General features: G+C 46.3%; 1 protein-coding gene across 2 annotated transcripts in view; it reads right to left on the bottom strand.

The window, feature by feature from the left end:
* Positions 1 to 20,003, bottom strand: part of GBA2 (glucosylceramidase beta 2) — a 287,622-nt gene that overhangs the window by 50,694 nt on the left and 216,925 nt on the right. For both annotated transcript variants that reach the window (XM_073684438.1, XM_073684445.1), the window contains 3 exons: positions 17,561 to 17,668; positions 17,321 to 17,472; positions 12,812 to 12,918 (listed from right to left, as the gene is read on the bottom strand). In XM_073684438.1, the coding sequence (XP_073540539.1) occupies positions 12,812 to 12,918; positions 17,321 to 17,472; positions 17,561 to 17,668 (367 nt within the window). The remainder of the gene's footprint in view (positions 1 to 12,811; positions 12,919 to 17,320; positions 17,473 to 17,560; positions 17,669 to 20,003) is intronic.

Raw genomic sequence — 20,003 nt, 5'->3', positions numbered from 1 at the left:
GTATAGCTCATCCAGGATGGCACATCAATGCGAGCTGTGGCAAGAAGGTTTGCTGTGTCTGTCAGAGTAGTGTCCAGAGGCTGGAGGCGCTATCAGGAGACAGGCCAGTACACCAGGAGACGTGGAGGGGGCCGTAGGAGGGCAACAACCCAGCAGCAGGACCGCTACCTCCGCCTTTGTGCAAGGAGGAACAGGAGGAGCACTGCCAGAGCCCTGCAAAATGACCTCCAGCAGGCCACAAATGTGCATGTGTCTGCACAAACGGTTAGAAACCGACTCCATGAGGGTGGTATGAGGGCCCGACGTCCACAGATGGGGGTTGTGCTCACATCCCAACACCGTGCAGGACGCTTGGCATTTGCCACAAAACACCAGGATTGGCAAAGTCGCCACTGGCGCCCTGTGCTCTTCACAGATGAAAGCAGGTTCACACTGAACACATGTGACATGACAGAGTCTGGAGACGCCATGGAGAGCGATCTGCTGCCTGCAACATCCTTCATCATGACCAGTTTGGCAGTGGGTCAGTAATGGTGTGGGGTGACATTTCTTTGGAGGGCCACACAGCCCTCCATGTGCTCGCCAGAGATAGCGTGACTGCCATTAGGTACCGAGATGAGATCCTCAGACCCCTTGTGAGACCATATGCTGGTGCGGTTGGCCCTGGGTTCCTCCTAATGCAGGACAATGCCAGACCTCATGTGGCTGGAGTGTGTCAGCAGTACATTCAAGATAAATGCATTGAAGCTATGGACTGGCCTGCCTGTTCCCCAGACCTGAATCCGATTGAACACATCTGGGACATCATGTCTCGCTCCATCCACCAACGTCACGTTGCACCACAGACTGTCCAGGAGTTGGCGGATGCTTTAGTCCAGGTCTGGGAGAAGATCCCACAGGAGACCATCCGCAATCTCATCAGGAGCATGCCCAGGTGTTTTAGGGAGGTCATACAGGCACGTGGAGGCCACACACAATACTCAGCCTCATCAGGAGCATGCCCAGGCGTTGTAGGGAGGTCATACAGGCACGTGGAGGCCACACACAATACTCAGCCTCATCAGGAGCATGCCCAGGCGTTGTAGGGAGGTCATACAGACACGTGGGGGCCACACACAATACTCAGCCTCATCAAGAGCATGCCCAGGCGTTGTAGGGAGGTCATACAGACACGTGGGGGCCACACACAATACTCAACCTCATCAGGAGCATGCCCAGGCGTTGTAGGGAGGTCATACAGGCACGTGGAGGCCACACACAATACTCAGCCTCATTGTGACTTGTTTTAAGGACATTACATCACAGTTGGATCGGCCTGTAGTGTGTTTCTTCACTTTAATTTTGGGGGTGACTCCACATCCAGGCCTCCATTGGTTAATAAATGTGATTTCCATTGATGATTTTTGTGTGATTTTGTTGTCAGCACATTCAGCTTCTACAGAACAAAGTATTCAATGAGAAGATTTCCTTCCTTCAGATCTAGGAGGGGGGATTTCAGGGGTCCCTTTATGTTTTTGAGCAGTGTACAAGGCTTGTACATAGCTGGCCAGGCTAACGGACTAAACAGTGTGATAAACAGGTATTCTTCCATTCCAGACCCTGAATCAGTTTCAGAAGCGCATGATTTCATGCCAGGAGACATGGGAGGAAGAGTCATGAGACAAGATTTGATGGGTCATTCCAGGTTCTCCTAACCACAGTGAAGCTTTAAGGGAAAGCCATCTGGATATAAGCCAGCCACTGTAGAGAGTCACATCAGCAGCAGAATGAGGGTCAATATGGGTCTGTCTCAGTAATCATACAAAATGTATGCAACTCAAATTGTTTTTTTTTTTGGAATATCCAGCAGTAAAAGCGCTAATTATACCCAAGGTAATCAAGCCCATGTGTAAGGGAAGTACATTGTCCTAAGATTGTGCAGCCTGATTTCCCCAGAAGCTTGTGATGAGTTTATTTCCCTCGCACCCTGCTGTCCTGTGTCATGGCTGCGTCTGGCCGGGCAGGGGCATTGGTTGGATATTGCACAGCCCCCGGGAAGGGAAGGAGGCAGGAGCGTATACAGCCGGACAGCTGGTCAGCGCAGATGATTCATTCTGTGACATAAAACATGTTTAAAAACAAGCACCAAATGCCCAATGTCACAGAATGAATTAGCTGCGATCCATTGCTGCGATCTCCGGCGGAAAAGCAGCGAAAACGCTTGCTAATCGGTCCGCCAGCTATTGCAAAGGTAATCCTGATGTGATTGCGTAAAAAAACCGCAGCATGTCCATTGTGCACGCGTTTCCCGCCCATTGACTTTAATTGAACCTCAGCAAATCCGCAGGTATAATATTTATACCTGCGGACTAGCTGCGTTTCAATTAAAGTCAATGGGCGGTGAATCGCTTCAGAAACGCACTGCGAGTCGGCAGAGGAGGACTACTACTCCCCTCATCCGACCGCTGATAACAGCGAGAGCGGCGTGGTTGAGGGGAGCAGTAGTCTCCTCAGCCGAGCCGGGAACAACTGGCAGTAAAAAAATAAATTAAAAAAAAACCTTATTCTCACCTGTCCGGTGATGTCCCCCGGCGATGTCGTCCTCCCGGCGGCCGGCGGTACACTGCCGGGAGTGCAGATGTTATCTGTGTGGCAAATCAGGCATGTTTGTGGGCGGAGCTGATTTTTTTGGTGCGAACAAGCCGGAACCCCGAACATGAACCCGAATTTCAAATGCCGAACAAATTCGCTCAACACTATGAATAATGGCCAGGGACCATGTTTGCCTAATGGCACCTTCCTAGGGTAAAAATAGCAGCTTTCAGCTGCCCCAGAAATTACATGTATGGGAATGCTAATGATATTGGGCGAAAAGGATTAGCTGACACCCAGCTCTTTTGTTTGGTGATGACAAGGTGTCAATCAGACCCTTTCATCACCAAACCTAATTAAAGTAAAGTAAAGAGTTAAATAAACACATAGACACAGAGCAAACACTTTATTTGAAATACAACAGACCCATTCTTTAATCATTTAAATTAACCAATATACTCACCCCAGTTCTGACTGTAATCCAAGGGTTTAAGCAATGTCCCACCAAATAACTTTACTTAGCTCCAAAAAGCATTCATTGATGTACAAAAACGCTTCAAAAAAAGCATCAAAAAACGCACATTTTTTCTGCAGCGTTTTTCCTGCCAAGGAGATGCAGAAACGCTGCGGAAATTTCTGCTTCAAATCTTGAACGTGTGCACATAGCCTAAATAAGATGTATAGTAGAGGGGCAACAAGCACACTGAACTGCAGAGATGACCTTATGTCATAAAATGGGGCAAAGTCTTTAGAAATAAAAGCAAATGGGAAACTTTTGTATTTATCCTGAATAAGAGCTGCCCCAATATATACCCCATGGGGTATACCTAAAGAAGATTACACAACAATGATATATTCAAAAGAGTTAATTGTTTATTTATTAATTATAACATTGAAATCACATGGAGGCTAAAAACAACAGGTGGAAAAACCAGGCAGGGGACGATGGTAAATATCACAGAACTGATGGCGGATAAATCTACAAAGAATACACTATATAGTAATAGTACACATGGAGTAAATACATACAGAAGAAAAGAACACGTCACTAGCAAAATTAGTCCGAAAAAGGGATAAGGGGCAATTTGTGTACACCAAGTGGTAAATAGATACAAAAAATGTAAAAAATGGCAGTGCCAGAGAGATAGATACTATAAATATAGTCAACAGTGTTATGAGTGTAGGTAGTAAACTCACCAGTAGGAGTCAGTAGATAGTGTACTGGTTAAAGTAACAGAGCACGGTAACGTGACAGTGCATAGTACCAGAATAATGGATAAGTAAAGCCAATGAACATACCGCCGCAATCAGGGAAAAGTGGTGTCCGCATAGCCTGGTCCCAACGCGCGTTTTGCCGCCAGAGGGGCTTTAACTAGGGACCAGGCTATGCGGACACCACTTTTCCCTGATTGCGGCGGTATGTTCATTGGCTTTACTTATCCATTATTCTGGTACTATGCACTGTCACGTTACCGTGCTCTGTTACTTTAACCAGTACACTATCTACTGACTCCTACTGGTGAGTTTACTACCTACACTCATAACACTGTTGACTATATTTATAGTATCTATCTCTCTGGCACTGCCATTTTTTACATTTTTTGTATCTATTTACCACTTGGTGTACACAAATTGCCCCTTATCCCTTTTTCGGACTAATTTTGCTAGTGACGTGTTCTTTTCTTCTGTATGTATTTACTCCATGTGTACTATTACTATATAGTGTATTCTTTGTAGATTTATCCGCCATCAGTTCTGTGATATTTACCATCGTCCCCTGCCTGGTTTTTCCACCTGTTGTTTTGCCTTTTTTGGATTTTAATTTTATAATTAATAAACAATTAACTCTTTTGAATATATCGTTGTTGTGTAATCTTCTGTAGGTATACTCTGTCATTTTTGGTTACACAAGAGTCTCCAATATGCACATTTTCTTTTTGAAGTAATATACTCTGGGATCAAACAAGCCAGAAAGAGGAGAAAACCACTAAATACAGCTGTAAGGGGCGCAATACAATACAAGAGGGAGGAGACGAGGAAATAATACAAGAGGGAGGAGACGAGGAAATAATACAAGAGGGGGGAGACGAGGAAATAATACAAGAGGGGGGAGACGGGGAAATAATACAAGAGGGGGGAGACGAGGAAATAATACAAGAAGGGGGAGACGAGGAAATAATACAAGAAGGGGGAGACGAGGAAATAATACAAGAAGGGGGAGACGAGGAAATAATACAAGAGGGGGGAGACGAGGAAATAATACAAGAGGGGGGAGACGAGGAAATAATACAAGAGGGAGGAGACGAGGAAATAATACAAGAGGGAGGAGACGAAATAATACAAGAGGGGGGAGACGGGGAAATAATACAAGAGGGGGGAGACGGGGAAATAATACAAGAGGGGGGAGACGAGGAAATAATACAAGAGGGGGGAGACGAGGAAATAATACAAGAGGGAGGAGACGAGGAAATAATACAAGAGGGGGGAGACGGGGAAATAATACAAGAGGGGGGAGACGAGGAAATAATACAAGAGGGGGGAGACGGGGAAATAATACAAGAGGGGGGAGACGAGGAAATAATACAAGAGGGAGGAGACGAGGAAATAATACAAGAGGGGGGAGACGAGGAAATAATACAAGAGGGGGGAGACGGGGAAATAATACAAGAGGGGGGAGACGAGGAAATAATACAAGAAGGGGGAGACGAGGAAATAATACAAGAAGGGGGAGACGAGGAAATAATACAAGAAGGGGGAGACGAGGAAATAATACAAGAGGGGGGAGACGAGGAAATAATACAAGAGGGAGGAGACGAGGAAATAATACAAGAGGGAGGAGACGAGGAAATAATACAAGAGGGGGGAGACGAGGAAATAATACAAGAAGGAGGAGACGAGGAAATAATACAAGAGGGGGGAGACGAGGAAATAATACAAGAGGGAGGAGACGAGGAAATAATACAAGAGGGGGAAGACGAGGAAATAATACAAGAGGGGGGAGACGAGGAAATAATACAAGAGGGAGGAGACGAGGAAATAATACAAGAGGGGGGAGACGAGGAAATAATACAAGAAGGAGGAGACGAGGAAATAATACAAGAGGGGGGAGACGAGGAAATAATACAAGAAGGAGGAGACGAGGAAATAATACAAGAGGGGGGAGACGAGGAAATAATACAAGAGGGGGGAGACGAGGAAATAATACAAGAGGGGGGAGACGAGGAAATAATACAAGAGGGGGGAGACGAGGAAATAATACAAGAGGGGGGAGACGAGGAAATAATACAAGAGGGGGGAGACGAGGAAATAATACAAGAGGGAGGAGACGAGGAAATAATACAAGAGGGGGGAGACGAGGAAATAATACAAGAGGGGGGAGACGAGGAAATAATACAAGAGGGGGGAGACGAGGAAATAATACAAGAGGGGGGAGACGAGGAAATAATACAAGAGAGGGGAGACGAGGAAATAATACAAGAGGGGGGAGACGAGGAAATAATACAAGAGGGGGGAGACGAGGAAATAATACAAGAGGGGGGAGACGAGGAAATAATACAAGAGGGGGGAGACGAGGAAATAATACAAGAGGGGGGAGACGAGGAAATAATACAAGACAAGAGGGAGGAGACGAGGAAATAATACAAGAGGGGGGAGACGAGGAAATAATACAAGAGGGAGGAGATAAGAGGGGGGAGACGAGGAAATAATACAAGAGGGAGGAGACGAGGAAATAATACAAGAGGGGGGAGACGAGGAAATAATACAAGAGGGGGGAGACGAGGAAATAATACAAGAGGGCGGAGACGAGGAAATAATACAAGAAGGGGGAGACGAGGAAATAATACAAGAGGGGGAGACGAGGAAATAATACAAGACAAGAGGGAGGAGACGAGGAAATAATACAAAAGGGAGGAGACGAGGAAATAATACAAGAGGGGGGAGACGAGGAAATAATACAAGAGGGGGAGACGAGGAAATAATACAAGAGGGGGGAGACGAGGAAATAATACAAGAGGGGGGAGACGAGGAAATAATACAAGAGGGGGGAGACGAGGAAATAATACAAGAGGGGGGAGACGAGGAAATAATACAAGAGGGGGGAGACGAGGAAATAATACAAGAGGGGGGAGAAAAGGAAATAATACAAGAGGGAGGAGATAAGAGGGGGGAGACGAGGAAATAATACAAGAGGGAGGAGACGAGGAAATAATACAAGAGGGGGGAGACGAGGAAATAATACAAGAGGGGGGAGACGAGGAAATAATACAAGAGGGGGGAGACGAGGAAATAATACAAGAGGGGGAGAAAAGGAAATAATACAAGAGGGAGGAGACGAGGAAATAATACAAGAGGGGGGAGACGAGGAAATAATACAAGAGGGGGGAGACGAGGAAATAATACAAGAGGGGGGAGACGAAGAAATAATACAAGAGGGGGGAGACGAGGAAATAATACAAGAGGGGGGAGACGAGGAAATAATACAAGAAGGGGGAGACGAGGAAATAATACAAGAAGGGGGAGACGAGGAAATAATACAAGAAGGGGGAGACGAGGAAATAATACAAGAGGGGGGAGACGAGGAAATAATACAAGAGGGAGGAGACGAGGAAATAATACAAGAGGGAGGAGACGAGGAAATAATACAAGAGGGAGGAGACGAGGAAATAGTACAAGAGAGGGGAGACGAGGAAATAATACAAGAGGGGGGAGACGAGGAAATAATACAAGAGGGAGGAGACGAGGAAATAATACAAGAGTGGGGAGACGAGGAAATAATACAAGAGGGGGGAGACGAGGAAATAATACAAGAGGGATGAGAGGGGGAAATAATACAAGAGGGAGGAGACCAGGCGATAATACAAGAGGGGGGAGATGAGGAAATAATACAAGAGGGGGGAGACGAAGAAATAATACAAGAGGGGGGAGACGAGGAAATAATACAAGAAGGGGGAGACGAGGAAATAATACAAGAGGGGGGAGACGAGGAAATAATACAAGAGGGGGGAGAAAAGGAAATAATACAAGAGGGGGGAGACGAGGAAATAATACAAGAGGGAGGAGATAAGAGGGGGGAGACGAGGAAATAATACAAGAGGGGGGAGATGAGGAAATAATACAAGAGGGGGGAGACGAGGAAATAATACAAGAGGGGGGAGACGAGGAAATAATACAAGAGGGAGGAGACGAGGAAATAATACAAGAGGGAGGAGACGAGGAAATAATACAAGAGGGAGGAGACAAGCCATTAAATAATTATATAATTTTTTTTTTTTGTAAAAATCATGGAAGCAAAGATTGAGACAGAGAAACAATACAAGAGGGGGGAGACGAGGAAATAATGCAAGAAGGGGGAGACGAGGAAATAATACAAGAGGGGGAGAAGAGGAAATAATACTAGAGGGGGGAGACGAGGAAATAATACAAGAAGGGGGAGACGAGGAAATAATACAAGAGGGGGGAGACGAGGAAATAATACAAGAGGGGGGAGACGAGGAAATAATACAAGAGGGGGGAGACGAGGAAATAATACAAGAGGGGGGAGACGAGGAAATAATAATACAAGAGGGAGGAGACGAGGAAATAATACAAGAGGGGGGAGACGAGGAAATAATACAATGATTTGTAAAAATCATGGAAGCAAAGATTGAGACAGAGAAACTCATTGCCAAAGAAAGAAATAATAGTGTTGAGCGAACGTGGTCAGATAACGTGCTCCATGCTTGGTCTTATCCGAGTATCTTTGGTGTGCTCTGCTAACTCCCTGCTCCTGCGTGTGTGAGGATTGCCTGTTTGTTAGGCAATCCCCGTATGAGTTGTGTCTATCTACCACCACAAAACATGCAGGAGCAGGGAGGCAAACATTAGCAGAGCACGCCGAAGATGCTCGGATAGCACCCGAGCATGGTCAGATAGCACGTTAACTGAGCATGTTCGCTCATCACTAAAAATAATCCAAAAACGTTCTTCAACTATATAAACAGTAAGAAACTCAGAAATGATAGTGCTGGCACCCTCAGAAATAGTCTGGGGGAAATGGTGGAAGAGGACGAGGGAAGGGCCGATCTGCTAAATACCTTCATCTCTACAGTATTTATACTGGATAATCTGATGGCAGACGACTGATCACGAGACTATAAAGTCTCCATTACATGTCACCTGATAACCAGCAGGACGTACAGGGACAAATGCCCCGGATGGCAAACCGCACCCCCCCCCGTAGGATGGATGGCAGACACCCCCCGAGCACTGCAGGACGGATGGCAGACACCCCCCCCCCCCCCCCCCCGAGTACTGCAGGACGGATGGCAGACACCCCCCCCGAGTACTGCAGGACGGATGGCAGACACCTCCCCGAGTACTGCAGGACAGATGGCAGACACCTCCCCGAGTACTGCAGGACAGATGGCAGACACTCCCCCGAGTACTGGAGGACAGATGGCAGACACCTCCCCGAGTACTGCAGGACGGATGGCAGACACCCCCCCGAGTACTGCAGGACGGATGGCAGACACCCCCCCGAGTACTGCAGGACAGATGGCAGACACCCCGAGTACTGCAGGACGGATGGCAGACACCTCCCCGAGTACTGCAGGACGGATGGCAGACACTCCCCCGAGTACTGCAGGACAGATGGCAGACACTCCCCCGAGTACTGCAGGACGGATGTCAGACACCCCCCCGAGTACTGCAGGACGGATGGCAGACACTCCCCCGAGTACTGGAGGACAGATGGCAGACACCTCCCCGAGTACTGCAGGACGGATGGCAGACACTCCCCCGAGTACTGCAGGACAGATGGCAGACACTCCCCCGAGTACTGCAGGACGGATGTCAGACACCCCCCCCCCGAGTACTGCAGGACGGATGGCAGACACTCCCCCGAGTACTGCAGGACAGATGGCAGACACTCCCCCGAGTACTGGAGGACAGATGGCAGACACCTCCCCGAGTACTGCAGGACGGATGGCAGACACTCCCCCGAGTACTGCAGGACAGATGGCAGACACTCCCCCGAGTACTGCAGGACGGATGGCAGACACCCCCCCGAGTACTGCAGGAACTAATACCAGATTATTATTTCTAATATTCAGGGGTCCCATAATAACAAGGTCTGAACCCCACGACAGAGCAAATGTGGGGCTAATATTCAAAAAGAGGACAAAATCTGAAGCTGGAAATTACAGGCCGGTAAGTGTGACCTCGGCTGTGGGTAACATCCTGGAGGGTTTCCTAAGAGAGGCTGTCCTGGAGGATCTCCCGAAGGTCAAGGCCAAAACCAGGTGAGGAACAATCAGAGAAAAGGTGGAACAGAAACAAGTCACCAATTCTGCATTTATCACCCACTCCTGAGAACAAATACTGACCGAATACTGACCAAATACTGATAGTGGGGCCGTGAGCTAAGAATAACCGCATGACCCAGCATCACATGCGTTTATGAGGGTCCTGCCAGACTCGTCTGATCGGCTTCTATGGGAGGGGAAGTTCCAGACTGGACCCGGGAAAAGAAGTGGCCTCACAAATGGTTGATACATAAAATGAGAACAATGGGGATAGGGGAAAATATGTGTAACTGGGTTAATAACTGGCTCAGTGATAGGAAACAGAGAGTGGTTATTAGGCCACGTTCACACGTTCAGTATGTGGTCAGTATGTTACTTCAGTATTTGTAAGACAAAACCAGGAGTGAGTAAGTGGTAATGTGTTTCTATTATACTTTCCTATGATTGTTCCACTACTGGTTTTGGCTTACAGATACTGACCAAATACTGAGTGTGTGAACGTGGCTTTAATGGAAGACACTCGAATTGGGTAATAGGTAACAATAGGGTACCAAAGGGGTCAGTACTGGGGCCTCTTCTTTTCCCACATTTATTAATGACCATGTTGGGGGCTTACAGAGTAGAATTTCAACATCTTCAAATGACACTAAACTCTGCAGGGTAATCAGCACACAGAGGAGGATAGTTTAATATTACAGTAGGAGTTGGAGGCTTGGGATGAGAAATGGCAATTGAAGATTAATGTAGATACGTGTAAGGTCATGCACTTGGGAAGAGGAAATAAAATTGATACCATATTTTTTGGATTATAAGACGCACGTCCCCCCCTCAAATTTAGGTGGAAAATGTGGGTGATTCTTATAAATAATTTATAATCCGAATGTAGATTACCGGGGAGGCGCCTGCAGTGGAGCAGGGTCACAGGAGGCGCTGCTGCAGGAAGCTGGTGGTGGCGGCAGGAGTGGGACGATGCTGCGGGCCCCGGGCTAGGAGGAAGGGGTGTCCCGGCGCTGCGAGCCCTGTGCGGTCAGAAACTGTTGGCGTTGAAAGGAGTCCCCTTCCCATTGATTTGCCTGCGGTGGACTTCGGGAAAATGGCAGCCGGAGGAGGCACATGAGCAGATTGAGATCTCAGCTCCCGGGATTTTATGTAGATTGATATAATTCTTGCTATGAATAATGATCCAGTCAATAGACATTCGGGATGAGGAGGAAAAAATGTGTTGTTTACAGCAGATTGATCTGTGTGTTAAGACTGTACCCATCGCTTTCCCTTCATCATCTCCTCGCATGAGCTTCATGGAAATATGTATGTTGTGAACCATAGTAACCGAGTAACAGCCCCCACAAATCATTATAGTCAGATAATCTACAGCCCCCACAAATCATTATAGTCAGATAATCTACAGCCCCCACCCATCGCTATAGTCAGATAATCTACAGCCCCCACCCATCGCTATAGTCAGATAATCTACAGCCCCCACCCATCGTTATAGTCAGATAATCTACAGCCCCCACCCATCGCTATAGTCAGATAATCTACAGCCCCCACCCATCGTTATAGTCAGATAATCTACAGCCCCCACCCATCTCTATAGTCAGATAATCTACAGCCCCCACCCATCGCTATAGTCAGATAATCTACAGCCCCCACCCATCGCTATAGTCAGATAATCTACAGCCCCCACCCATCGCTATAGTCAGATAATCTACAGCCCCCACCCATCGCTATAGTCAGATAATCTACAGCCCCCACCCATCGCTATAGTCAGATAATCTACAGCCCCCACCCATCGCTATAGTCAGATAATCTACAGCCCCCACCCATCGCTATAGTCAGATAATCTACAGCCCCCACCCATCGCTATAGTCAGATAATCTACAGCCCCCACCCATCGCTATAGTCAGATAATCTACAGCCCCCACCCATCGCTATAGTCAGATAATCTACAGCCCCCACCCATCGCTATAGTCAGATAATCTACAGCCCCCACCCATCTCTATAGTCAGATAATCTACAGCCCCCACCCATCGCTATAGTCAGATAATCTACAGCCCCCACTCATCGCTATAGTCAGATAATCTACAGCCCCCACCCATCGTTATAGTCAGATAATCTACAGCCCCCACCCATCGTTATAGTCAGATAATCTACAGCCCCCACCCATCGCTATAGTCAGATAATCTACAGCCCCCACCCATCGTTATAGTCAGATAATCTACAGCCCCCACCCATCGCTATAGTCAGATAATCTACAGCCCCCACCCATCACTATAGTCAGATAATCTACAGCTCCCACCCATCTCTATAGTCAGATAATCTACAGCCCCCACCCATCTCTATAGTCAGATAATCTACAGCCCCCACCCATCGCTATAGTCAGATAATCTACAGCCCCCACCCATCGCTATAGTCAGATAATCTACAGCTCCCACCCATCTCTATAGTCAGATAATCTACAGCCCCCACCCATCTCTATAGTCAGATAATCTACAGCCCCCACCCATCTCTATAGTCAGATAATCTACAGCCCCCACCCATCTCTATAGTCAGATAATCTACAGCCCCCACCCATCGCTATAGTCAGATAATCTACAGCTCCCACCCATCGTTATAGTCAGATAATCTACAGCCCCCACCCATCTCTATAGTCAGATAATCTACAGCCCCCACCCATCTCTATAGTCAGATAATCTACAGCCCCCACCCATCTCTATAGTCAGATAATCTACAGCCCCCACCCATCGCTATAGTCAGATAATCTACAGCCCCCACCCATCTCTATAGTCAGATAATCTACAGCCCCCACCCATCTCTATAGTCAGATAATCTACAGCCCCCACCCATCGCTATAGTCAGATAATCTACAGCCCCCACCCATCGCTATAGTCAGATAATCTACAGCCCCCACCCATAGATGACATCATTATAGAAAGTATATGTGATGACCTCCTCACCTTGGCCCCGTCATCATCCAGCCGTCATATGTCTGATCAGGGAACCCCGAGTTTTCAATCAGCCCATCACCATCCTGATCAAACCTCAATGCGGTGTCCATGACAGCCTGGGGGGAACAGCACAATCATGTCACCTCCGGTCACTCGCTGGCCGACAGTCACATGTCTTACAACTAGGAGGAGCTCAGGGTCATGTGATGCTTACAAGACAGACCAGTCACAAGTACATGTAGGAGGAGCTCAGGGTCATGTGATGCTTACAAGGCAGACCAGTCACAAGTACATGTAGGAGGAGCTCAGGGTCATGTGATGCTTACAAGGCAGACCAGTCACATGTACATTGTAGGAGGAGCTCAGGGTCATGTGATGCTTATAAGGCAGACCAGTCACATGTACATGTAGGAGGAGCTCAGGGTCATGTGATGCTTACAAGGCAGATCAGTCACATGTAGATGTAGGAGGAGCTCAGGGTCATGTGATGCTTACAAAGCAGAACAGTCACATGTACATTGTAGGAGGAGCTCAGGGTCATGTGATGCTTATAAGGCAGACCAGTCACATGTACATGTAGGAGGAGCTCAGGGTCATGTGATGCTTACAAGGCAGACCAGTCACATGTAGATGTAGGAGGAGCTCAGGGTCATGTGATGCTTACAAAGCAGAACAGTCACATGTACATTGTAGGAGGAGCTCAGGGTCATGTGATGCTTATAAGGCAGACCAGTCACATGTACATGTAGGAGGAGCTCAGGGTCATGTGATTTTTACAAGGCAGATCAGTCACATGTCTTACAAGTAGGAGGAGCTCAGGGTCATGTGATGTTTACAAGGCAGACCAGTCACATGTACATGTAGGAGGAGCTCAGGGTCATGTGATGTCTACAAGGAAGATCAGTCACATGTCTTACATGTAGGAGGAGCTCAAGGTCATGTGATGTTTACAAGGCAGAACAGTCACACGTACATGTAGGAGGAGCTCAGGGTCATGTGATTACCTGGAAGACTGGTCACATCTTACAGGTAGGACCTCTGTGTCATGTGATGTTTATCTGGTTCCTCCTTCCCCTATGCCTGCTCCTTCGAATTTGGCAAATACCTCCGAAGTTATCATAGAAAATGCCTTTTAAGGCTGGCTGAGTATTCAAATAGCGAATGCATTCTGCTATTCCATACTACCAGGAGTGTAGCCAAACTTCCCACTCAGTTCTGCTACAGCCAGGTCCCTGAATGTCTACTCAGCACTGCTGTTTCCGAATGCTTTATGTTGATCCAGCTCTACTATAACTGTTAGAACCCTCCTGTTTGTTTTTTCCATTTGTGTTTTGCGGTCACGTGACCATCTGCCTTTATATTCCAGCTCCGCCCTTTTGGCTGTGCTGGACTTCAGTGTTGTTTGACTGTTTCTCTAGCCAGGTGCTTCTGTGCCTATCTCTGTCAGTTCGTTTGGTCCTTCTGGGACCTCTAGTACCTTTTTGTCAGTTTATCTTTTTGTGTTCTGCAACAACTTTCTCTTTTTAGGAGGTGTCCCATTTTTGTTCCAGTCCTTAGTTCTTTTAGGGACCCCTTCCCTTATGCTATAGGTCTTCGTTCAGACTAACCGAGGACTAAGGCGGGTCTGTTCGCAAGGAACAGGCAGCCCGCTACATCGTAGGGATTCAGCTTAGTCTTACTGTAGGGAAAGCTTTCCCCCTTCTTTCCTTAGTACATGTTGCAGATCATAACAATAACCAGTCGACTGACTACCAACTCAGTCCTGCTATTCCTGAGCGCTGTACACACAGCTCTTATACACACGTGGTCAAAATTGTTGGTACCCCTCGTTTAATGAAAGAAAAACCACAATGGTCACAGAAATAACTTGAATCTGACAAAAGCAATAATAAATTAAAAATCTATGAAAATGAACAAATGAAAGTCAGACATTGCTTTTCTGCTTCCACGGAATTAAATAAAAAATTAAACTCATGAAATCGGCCTGGACAGAAATGTTGGTTCTTCTTCTTCTTAACTTAATATTTTGTTGAACCTTTTGAGGCAATCACTGCAATCTAACGATTCCTGTAACTGTTAATGAGACTTCTGCGCCTCTCGACAGGTATTTTGGTCGACTCCTCATGAGCAAACTGCTCCAGTTGTCTCGTGGTTGAAGGTTGCCTTTTCCAGAATGTTTCAGCTATTTCCAAAGATGCTCAATAGGATTTAGGTCAGGGCTCATAGAAGCCACTTCAGAATAGTCCAATGTTTTCCTCTTAGCCATTCTTGGATGTTTTTAGCTGTGTGTTTTGGGTCATTATCCTGTTGCAAGACCCATGACCTGCGACTTAGACCAAGCTTTCTGACACTGGGCAGCACATTTCTCTCTACAATCCCTTGATAGTCTTGAGATTTCATTGTACCCTGCACAGATTCAAGACTCCCTGTGCCAGATGCAGCAAAGCAGCCCCAGACCCTAACAGAGCCTCCACCATGTTTCACAGTAGGGACAGTGTTCTTTTCTTGTTATGCTTCATTTTTCTGTCTGTGAAGATAGAGCTGATGTGCCTTGTCAAAAACTTCCATTTTTGTCTCATCTGTCCATAGGACATTCTCCCAGAAGCTTTGTGGCTTGTCAACTTGTAGTTTGGCAAATTCCAGTCTGGCTTTTTTATGATTTTTTTCAGCAATGCTGTTCTCATTGGTCGTCTCCCATGAAGTCCACTTTGGATCAAACAACGATGGCTGGTGCGATCTGACACTGATGTTCCTTGAGCTTGAAGTTCACCTTTAATCTCTTTATAAGTTTTCCTGGACTCTTTTGTTACCATTCGTATTATCCGTCTCTTTGATTTGTCATCGATTTTCCTCCTGCGGCCACGTCCAGGGAGGTTGGCTACAGTCCCCTGGATCTTAAATTTCTGAATAATATACGCAACTGTAGTCACAGGAACATCAAGCTGCTTGGAGATGGTCTTATAACCTTTAACATGCTTTTCTATAATTTTCTTTCTAATCTCCGAAGACAACTCTTTCCTTTGCTTCCTCTGGTCCATGTTGAGTGTGGTACACACCATGTCACCATACAGCACAGTGAGTATCTGTAGCCCTATATACAGGCCACTGACTGATTACAAGATTGTAGACACCTGTGATGCTAATTAGTGGACACAACTTGATTTAACATGTCCCTTTTGTCACATTATTTTCAGGGGTACCATCATTTCTGTCCAGGCCTATTTCATGAGTTTAATTTTTTTTTAAATTCTGTGGAAGCAGAAAAGCAATGTCTGACTTTCATCTGTTCATTTTCAAAGATTTTTAATTTATTATTACTTTTGTCAGATTCAAGTTATTTCTGTGACCATTGTGGGGTTTTCTTTAATTAAACAGGGGGTACCAACAATTTTGACCACGTGTGTGTAACCAGCTGCCTGACTACTAACTTACCTCTGCTGTTCCTGAGTGATACACGCACATCTGCTGCAACTTGGTCTACCAGCCTACACGTATGTACTAATTCAAGGTGTTGCCTGCACACTCAACTCTCCTGCACCAAAGTACCTACCTGCCAAATCTTCTCTGCTAATCCAAGGTGCTGGTGCACATTCAACTGAGCCACCAAGGTACCTGCTTACCTCCTCACCTCTACTGAATTTAGGTGCTGTGTGCACATTTGATTTTGTAACATCTTGCCTTTCCGGCTCAGTTGCTCTATGTGCTGTCCTGCGTATCCAGCATTACTGGTTCTTATTATTTTACATGCCTTCTGGCTTGTCCAGCATCACTGCATCAACACCTCAGGTGGGTGCTGCTCCCCTGACCTATGACTAAGTGAATCCACCTCGGTGGGGGAATCCATAACACCTGGCAGACTGATCTCGCCTTACAGGTGGGTGAAGCTCTAGGTCATGTGGTATTTTCCTGGAAAACAGGTCAAATATTTTGCAGGTAGGAGGAGTGCTGTGTCATGTCATATTAACCTGGCAGACTAGTCACTTCTTAGGTATGTAATCTGGGTTATGTGGTATTTACCTGGCAGCCTGGTCACGTGTCTGGTAGGTAGGTGGAGTTATGGATCATGTGATATGTATCAGCCAGGTAGGAGATCTTGGTCATGTAATATTTACCTGGCTGGCCGGTCACCTCTTTTAGGTAGGTTCGAGCTATTGGTCATTTGGTATTTATTTCTGTTCACATGGCTTGCAGGTAGGAGGAGCTTTGATTTGTGATACCTATCATGTACACTCATCCCGTCTCTTAAATAGGAGGAGCTCTGGGTCATGTGATATTTATGTGGCAGACCAGTCACTGTTTTAGGTAGGAGGAGCTCTGAGTCATGTGATATTTATCTGATAGGTTGGTCAGTCACATGTCTTAGGCATGAGGAGGTCTGGGTCACGTGATATTTATCCGGCAGATCAGTCACGTTTTAGGTAGGTGGGACTCTGGGTCACGTGATATTTATCCGGCAGATCAGTCACATGTCTTAGGTAGGTGGAGCGTAATTGGAGCGCTGGGTCATGTAATGTTTACCTGGCAGATCGGCCACATGTCTTGCAAGTAGGTGGAACTCTTGGTCATGTGGTAGTCTCTATAGACTTGCAGCACAAACTTGAGGTTCAAGTCTTTCCAGTCAGCTGTGTCATGGATCAGGTAGGCGTTGAGTTTCTGCCATGGCTCATCCTCTGAGAGATCATAAGAGGAAATATGTCAGCATATTAAGGAACAAAGGGAGAAATGACGGGAAGGGACAGACCCTCAGGGAAGGCATACCTGGGTCTCCAATGTCATGGGGGACCACATTCCGGCTCTTCACCGGAGCCAATGAGCCGCTCATCAGATACTTTCTCCTCTCTGGATCCTCATGAATAACGGCGGCCGCTATGAGAAGGACAACAAACCCTCCGATCAGTCACTGGGGCTGATAAGATCTACTGACCGACAACCAAACTTACAGTCAAACACCAATTGTCAAATCAGACCCCTTGGGATCCAGTGGTATTTGTGAGAAAGGCAAAACTCAGTTAATGTAAAGTCCAACCAGGAGAAGCAGTGGATACAATGAGATGATATTGTGCCATACACATACCCACTGTCTCTTGCTAAAACAAGGACTATCTTGTTACATTGTGGGGGAAATGTTATCAGTAGTGAGCAGTCAGATCTTGAAGTTGAAGTGTCCAAGAGACTAAGACAAAAGCCAAATTATAAAGTTTGGACAACTTAGTCATCTACAAAATAGCATGTATACTGAGATGTTCCCATTACTTGACTGGTCTTCTGAAGTGCTCCCAGCACTTGGCAGCTCTTGTGAGGTGTCCCAGGCACTCGTCGGGTCTTGTAAAGTGTTCCCGGCATTGGGTGAGTTTTGTGAGGTCTTTCTGGTATTTGGTGGGTCTTGTGAGGTGTTCCCAACCTTCAGCGGGTCTCGAGGGTCAGTTCTAGTATATGGTGGGTCTACCGTGGCATTTATGGTACGTCGAGTCTCGGGTGGCATTTCCAATAAAACACCGTGTTGGTATATATCTAGTCTCTTTACCGTGTTCCGGATTTGGTCGGTCTTGTGAGATATTCCCAGCATTTGGCAGATCCTGTGAGGAGTTTCCGGTATTTGGCGGGTCTTGCGAGGTATTCCCCGCATTCAGTGGGACTTGTGGGGTGTTCTTGACATTCTGTGGATCATGTGGGGTGTTTCCGGTATCCAGTCAATCTTGTCGGGTGTTTCCGGTATTCGGCGGGTCTTGTGAGGTATTCCATGCATTCAGCAGGACTTGTGGTGTGTTTTTGGCATTCTGTGGATATTGTGGGGTAACATAGTAACGTAGGTTGAATAAAGACCTATGTCCATCCAGTTCAACCTCCCTCCCCCAATTGTACTCCCTACACTAACTTACTAACTGGGACTATGTTTCACAAATATATTATTATCATTTTTATTATTGCTGCAGTATTACAATTAAAATGTACACGTTTTTAATAAAAAAAAATTAATTATCTTTATATTTTATATTACTCTTGTGATTCTAATAATGTTATTACTAAAATCCCTGTACCTAAATCTGTTGATCCAGAAGAAGGGAAAAACCCCAGGACACATTCAGACAATTTGTGTCACAGGGGAAAAATTCCTTCTTGACCCCGAGAAAAGGCGAAAAGTCCTAGAACCCTGGATCAAACCTAATTATGTTACTAGTTATATAATTACTATTACTGTACTAAATGTCCTACTATAGCTGTAACATTTTGTGTAATTTAACTGTAACGCACAAAGTTATGTGTATTGAGGAAATCATCCACCCCTGTATAAAGCTGTTATAGTGTCGGCCCCTGTATAAAGCTGTTATAGTGTCGGCCCCTGTATAAAGCTGTTATAGTGTCGGCCCCTGTATAAAGCTGTTATAGTGTCGGCCCCTGTATAAAGCCGTTATAGTGTCGGCCCCTGTATAAAGCTGTTATAGTGTCGGCTCCTGTATAAAGCTGTTATAGTGTCGGCCCCTGTATAAAGCCGTTATAGTGTCGGCCCCTGTATAAAGCCGTTATAGTGTCAGCTCCTGTATAAAGCCGTTATAGTGTCGGCCCCTGTATAAAGCTGTTATAGTGTCGGCTCCTGTATAAAGCTGTTATAGTGTCGGCTCCTGTATAAAGCTGTTATAGTGTCGGCTCCTGTATAAAGCTGTTATAGTGTCGGCCCCTGTATAAAGCTGTTATAGTGTCGGCTCCTGTATAAAGCTGTTATAGTGTCGGCCCCTGTATAAAGCTGTTATAGTGTCGGCCCCTGTATACAGCTGTTATAGTGTCGGCCATCACTCCCTCTTGTGGTCGGCGTTCCACAGTCCGGCTGCTCTGACTGTAGAGAATCCTTTCCTGTTTAGGTGCTGGAATCACCTTTCTTCCCCTGTAATGAGCCCCCTGGTCCTTAGTGTGGTCTGTGGAAGGAATAAGTCCTGTCCGTCCTTTCTACTGACCCCACATATATTTATACACTTATATGAGATCCCCTTTGAGGTGTCTTTTTTTCTAAGCTAAACAAGCTCAACTTTTTCAACCTCTCATCATAGGAGAGGCCTCCGTCCCGTGTAATATAGGAGAGGCCTCCGTCCCGTGTAATATAGGAGAGGCCTCCGTCCCGTGTAATGTAGGAGAGGCCTCCGTCCCGTGTAATATAGGAGAGGCCTCCGTCCCGTGTAATATAGGAGAGGCCTCCGTCCCGTGTAAT

Source organism: Phyllobates terribilis, unplaced genomic scaffold, assembly GCF_046119375.1.
Source record: "Phyllobates terribilis strain yellow unplaced genomic scaffold, ASM4611937v1 Scaffold_1__5_contigs__length_1240528914, whole genome shotgun sequence".
In the NCBI taxonomy this organism is placed as follows: Eukaryota; Metazoa; Chordata; class Amphibia; order Anura; family Dendrobatidae; genus Phyllobates; species Phyllobates terribilis.
This window is presented reverse-complemented; position numbering and strand designations above follow the sequence as displayed.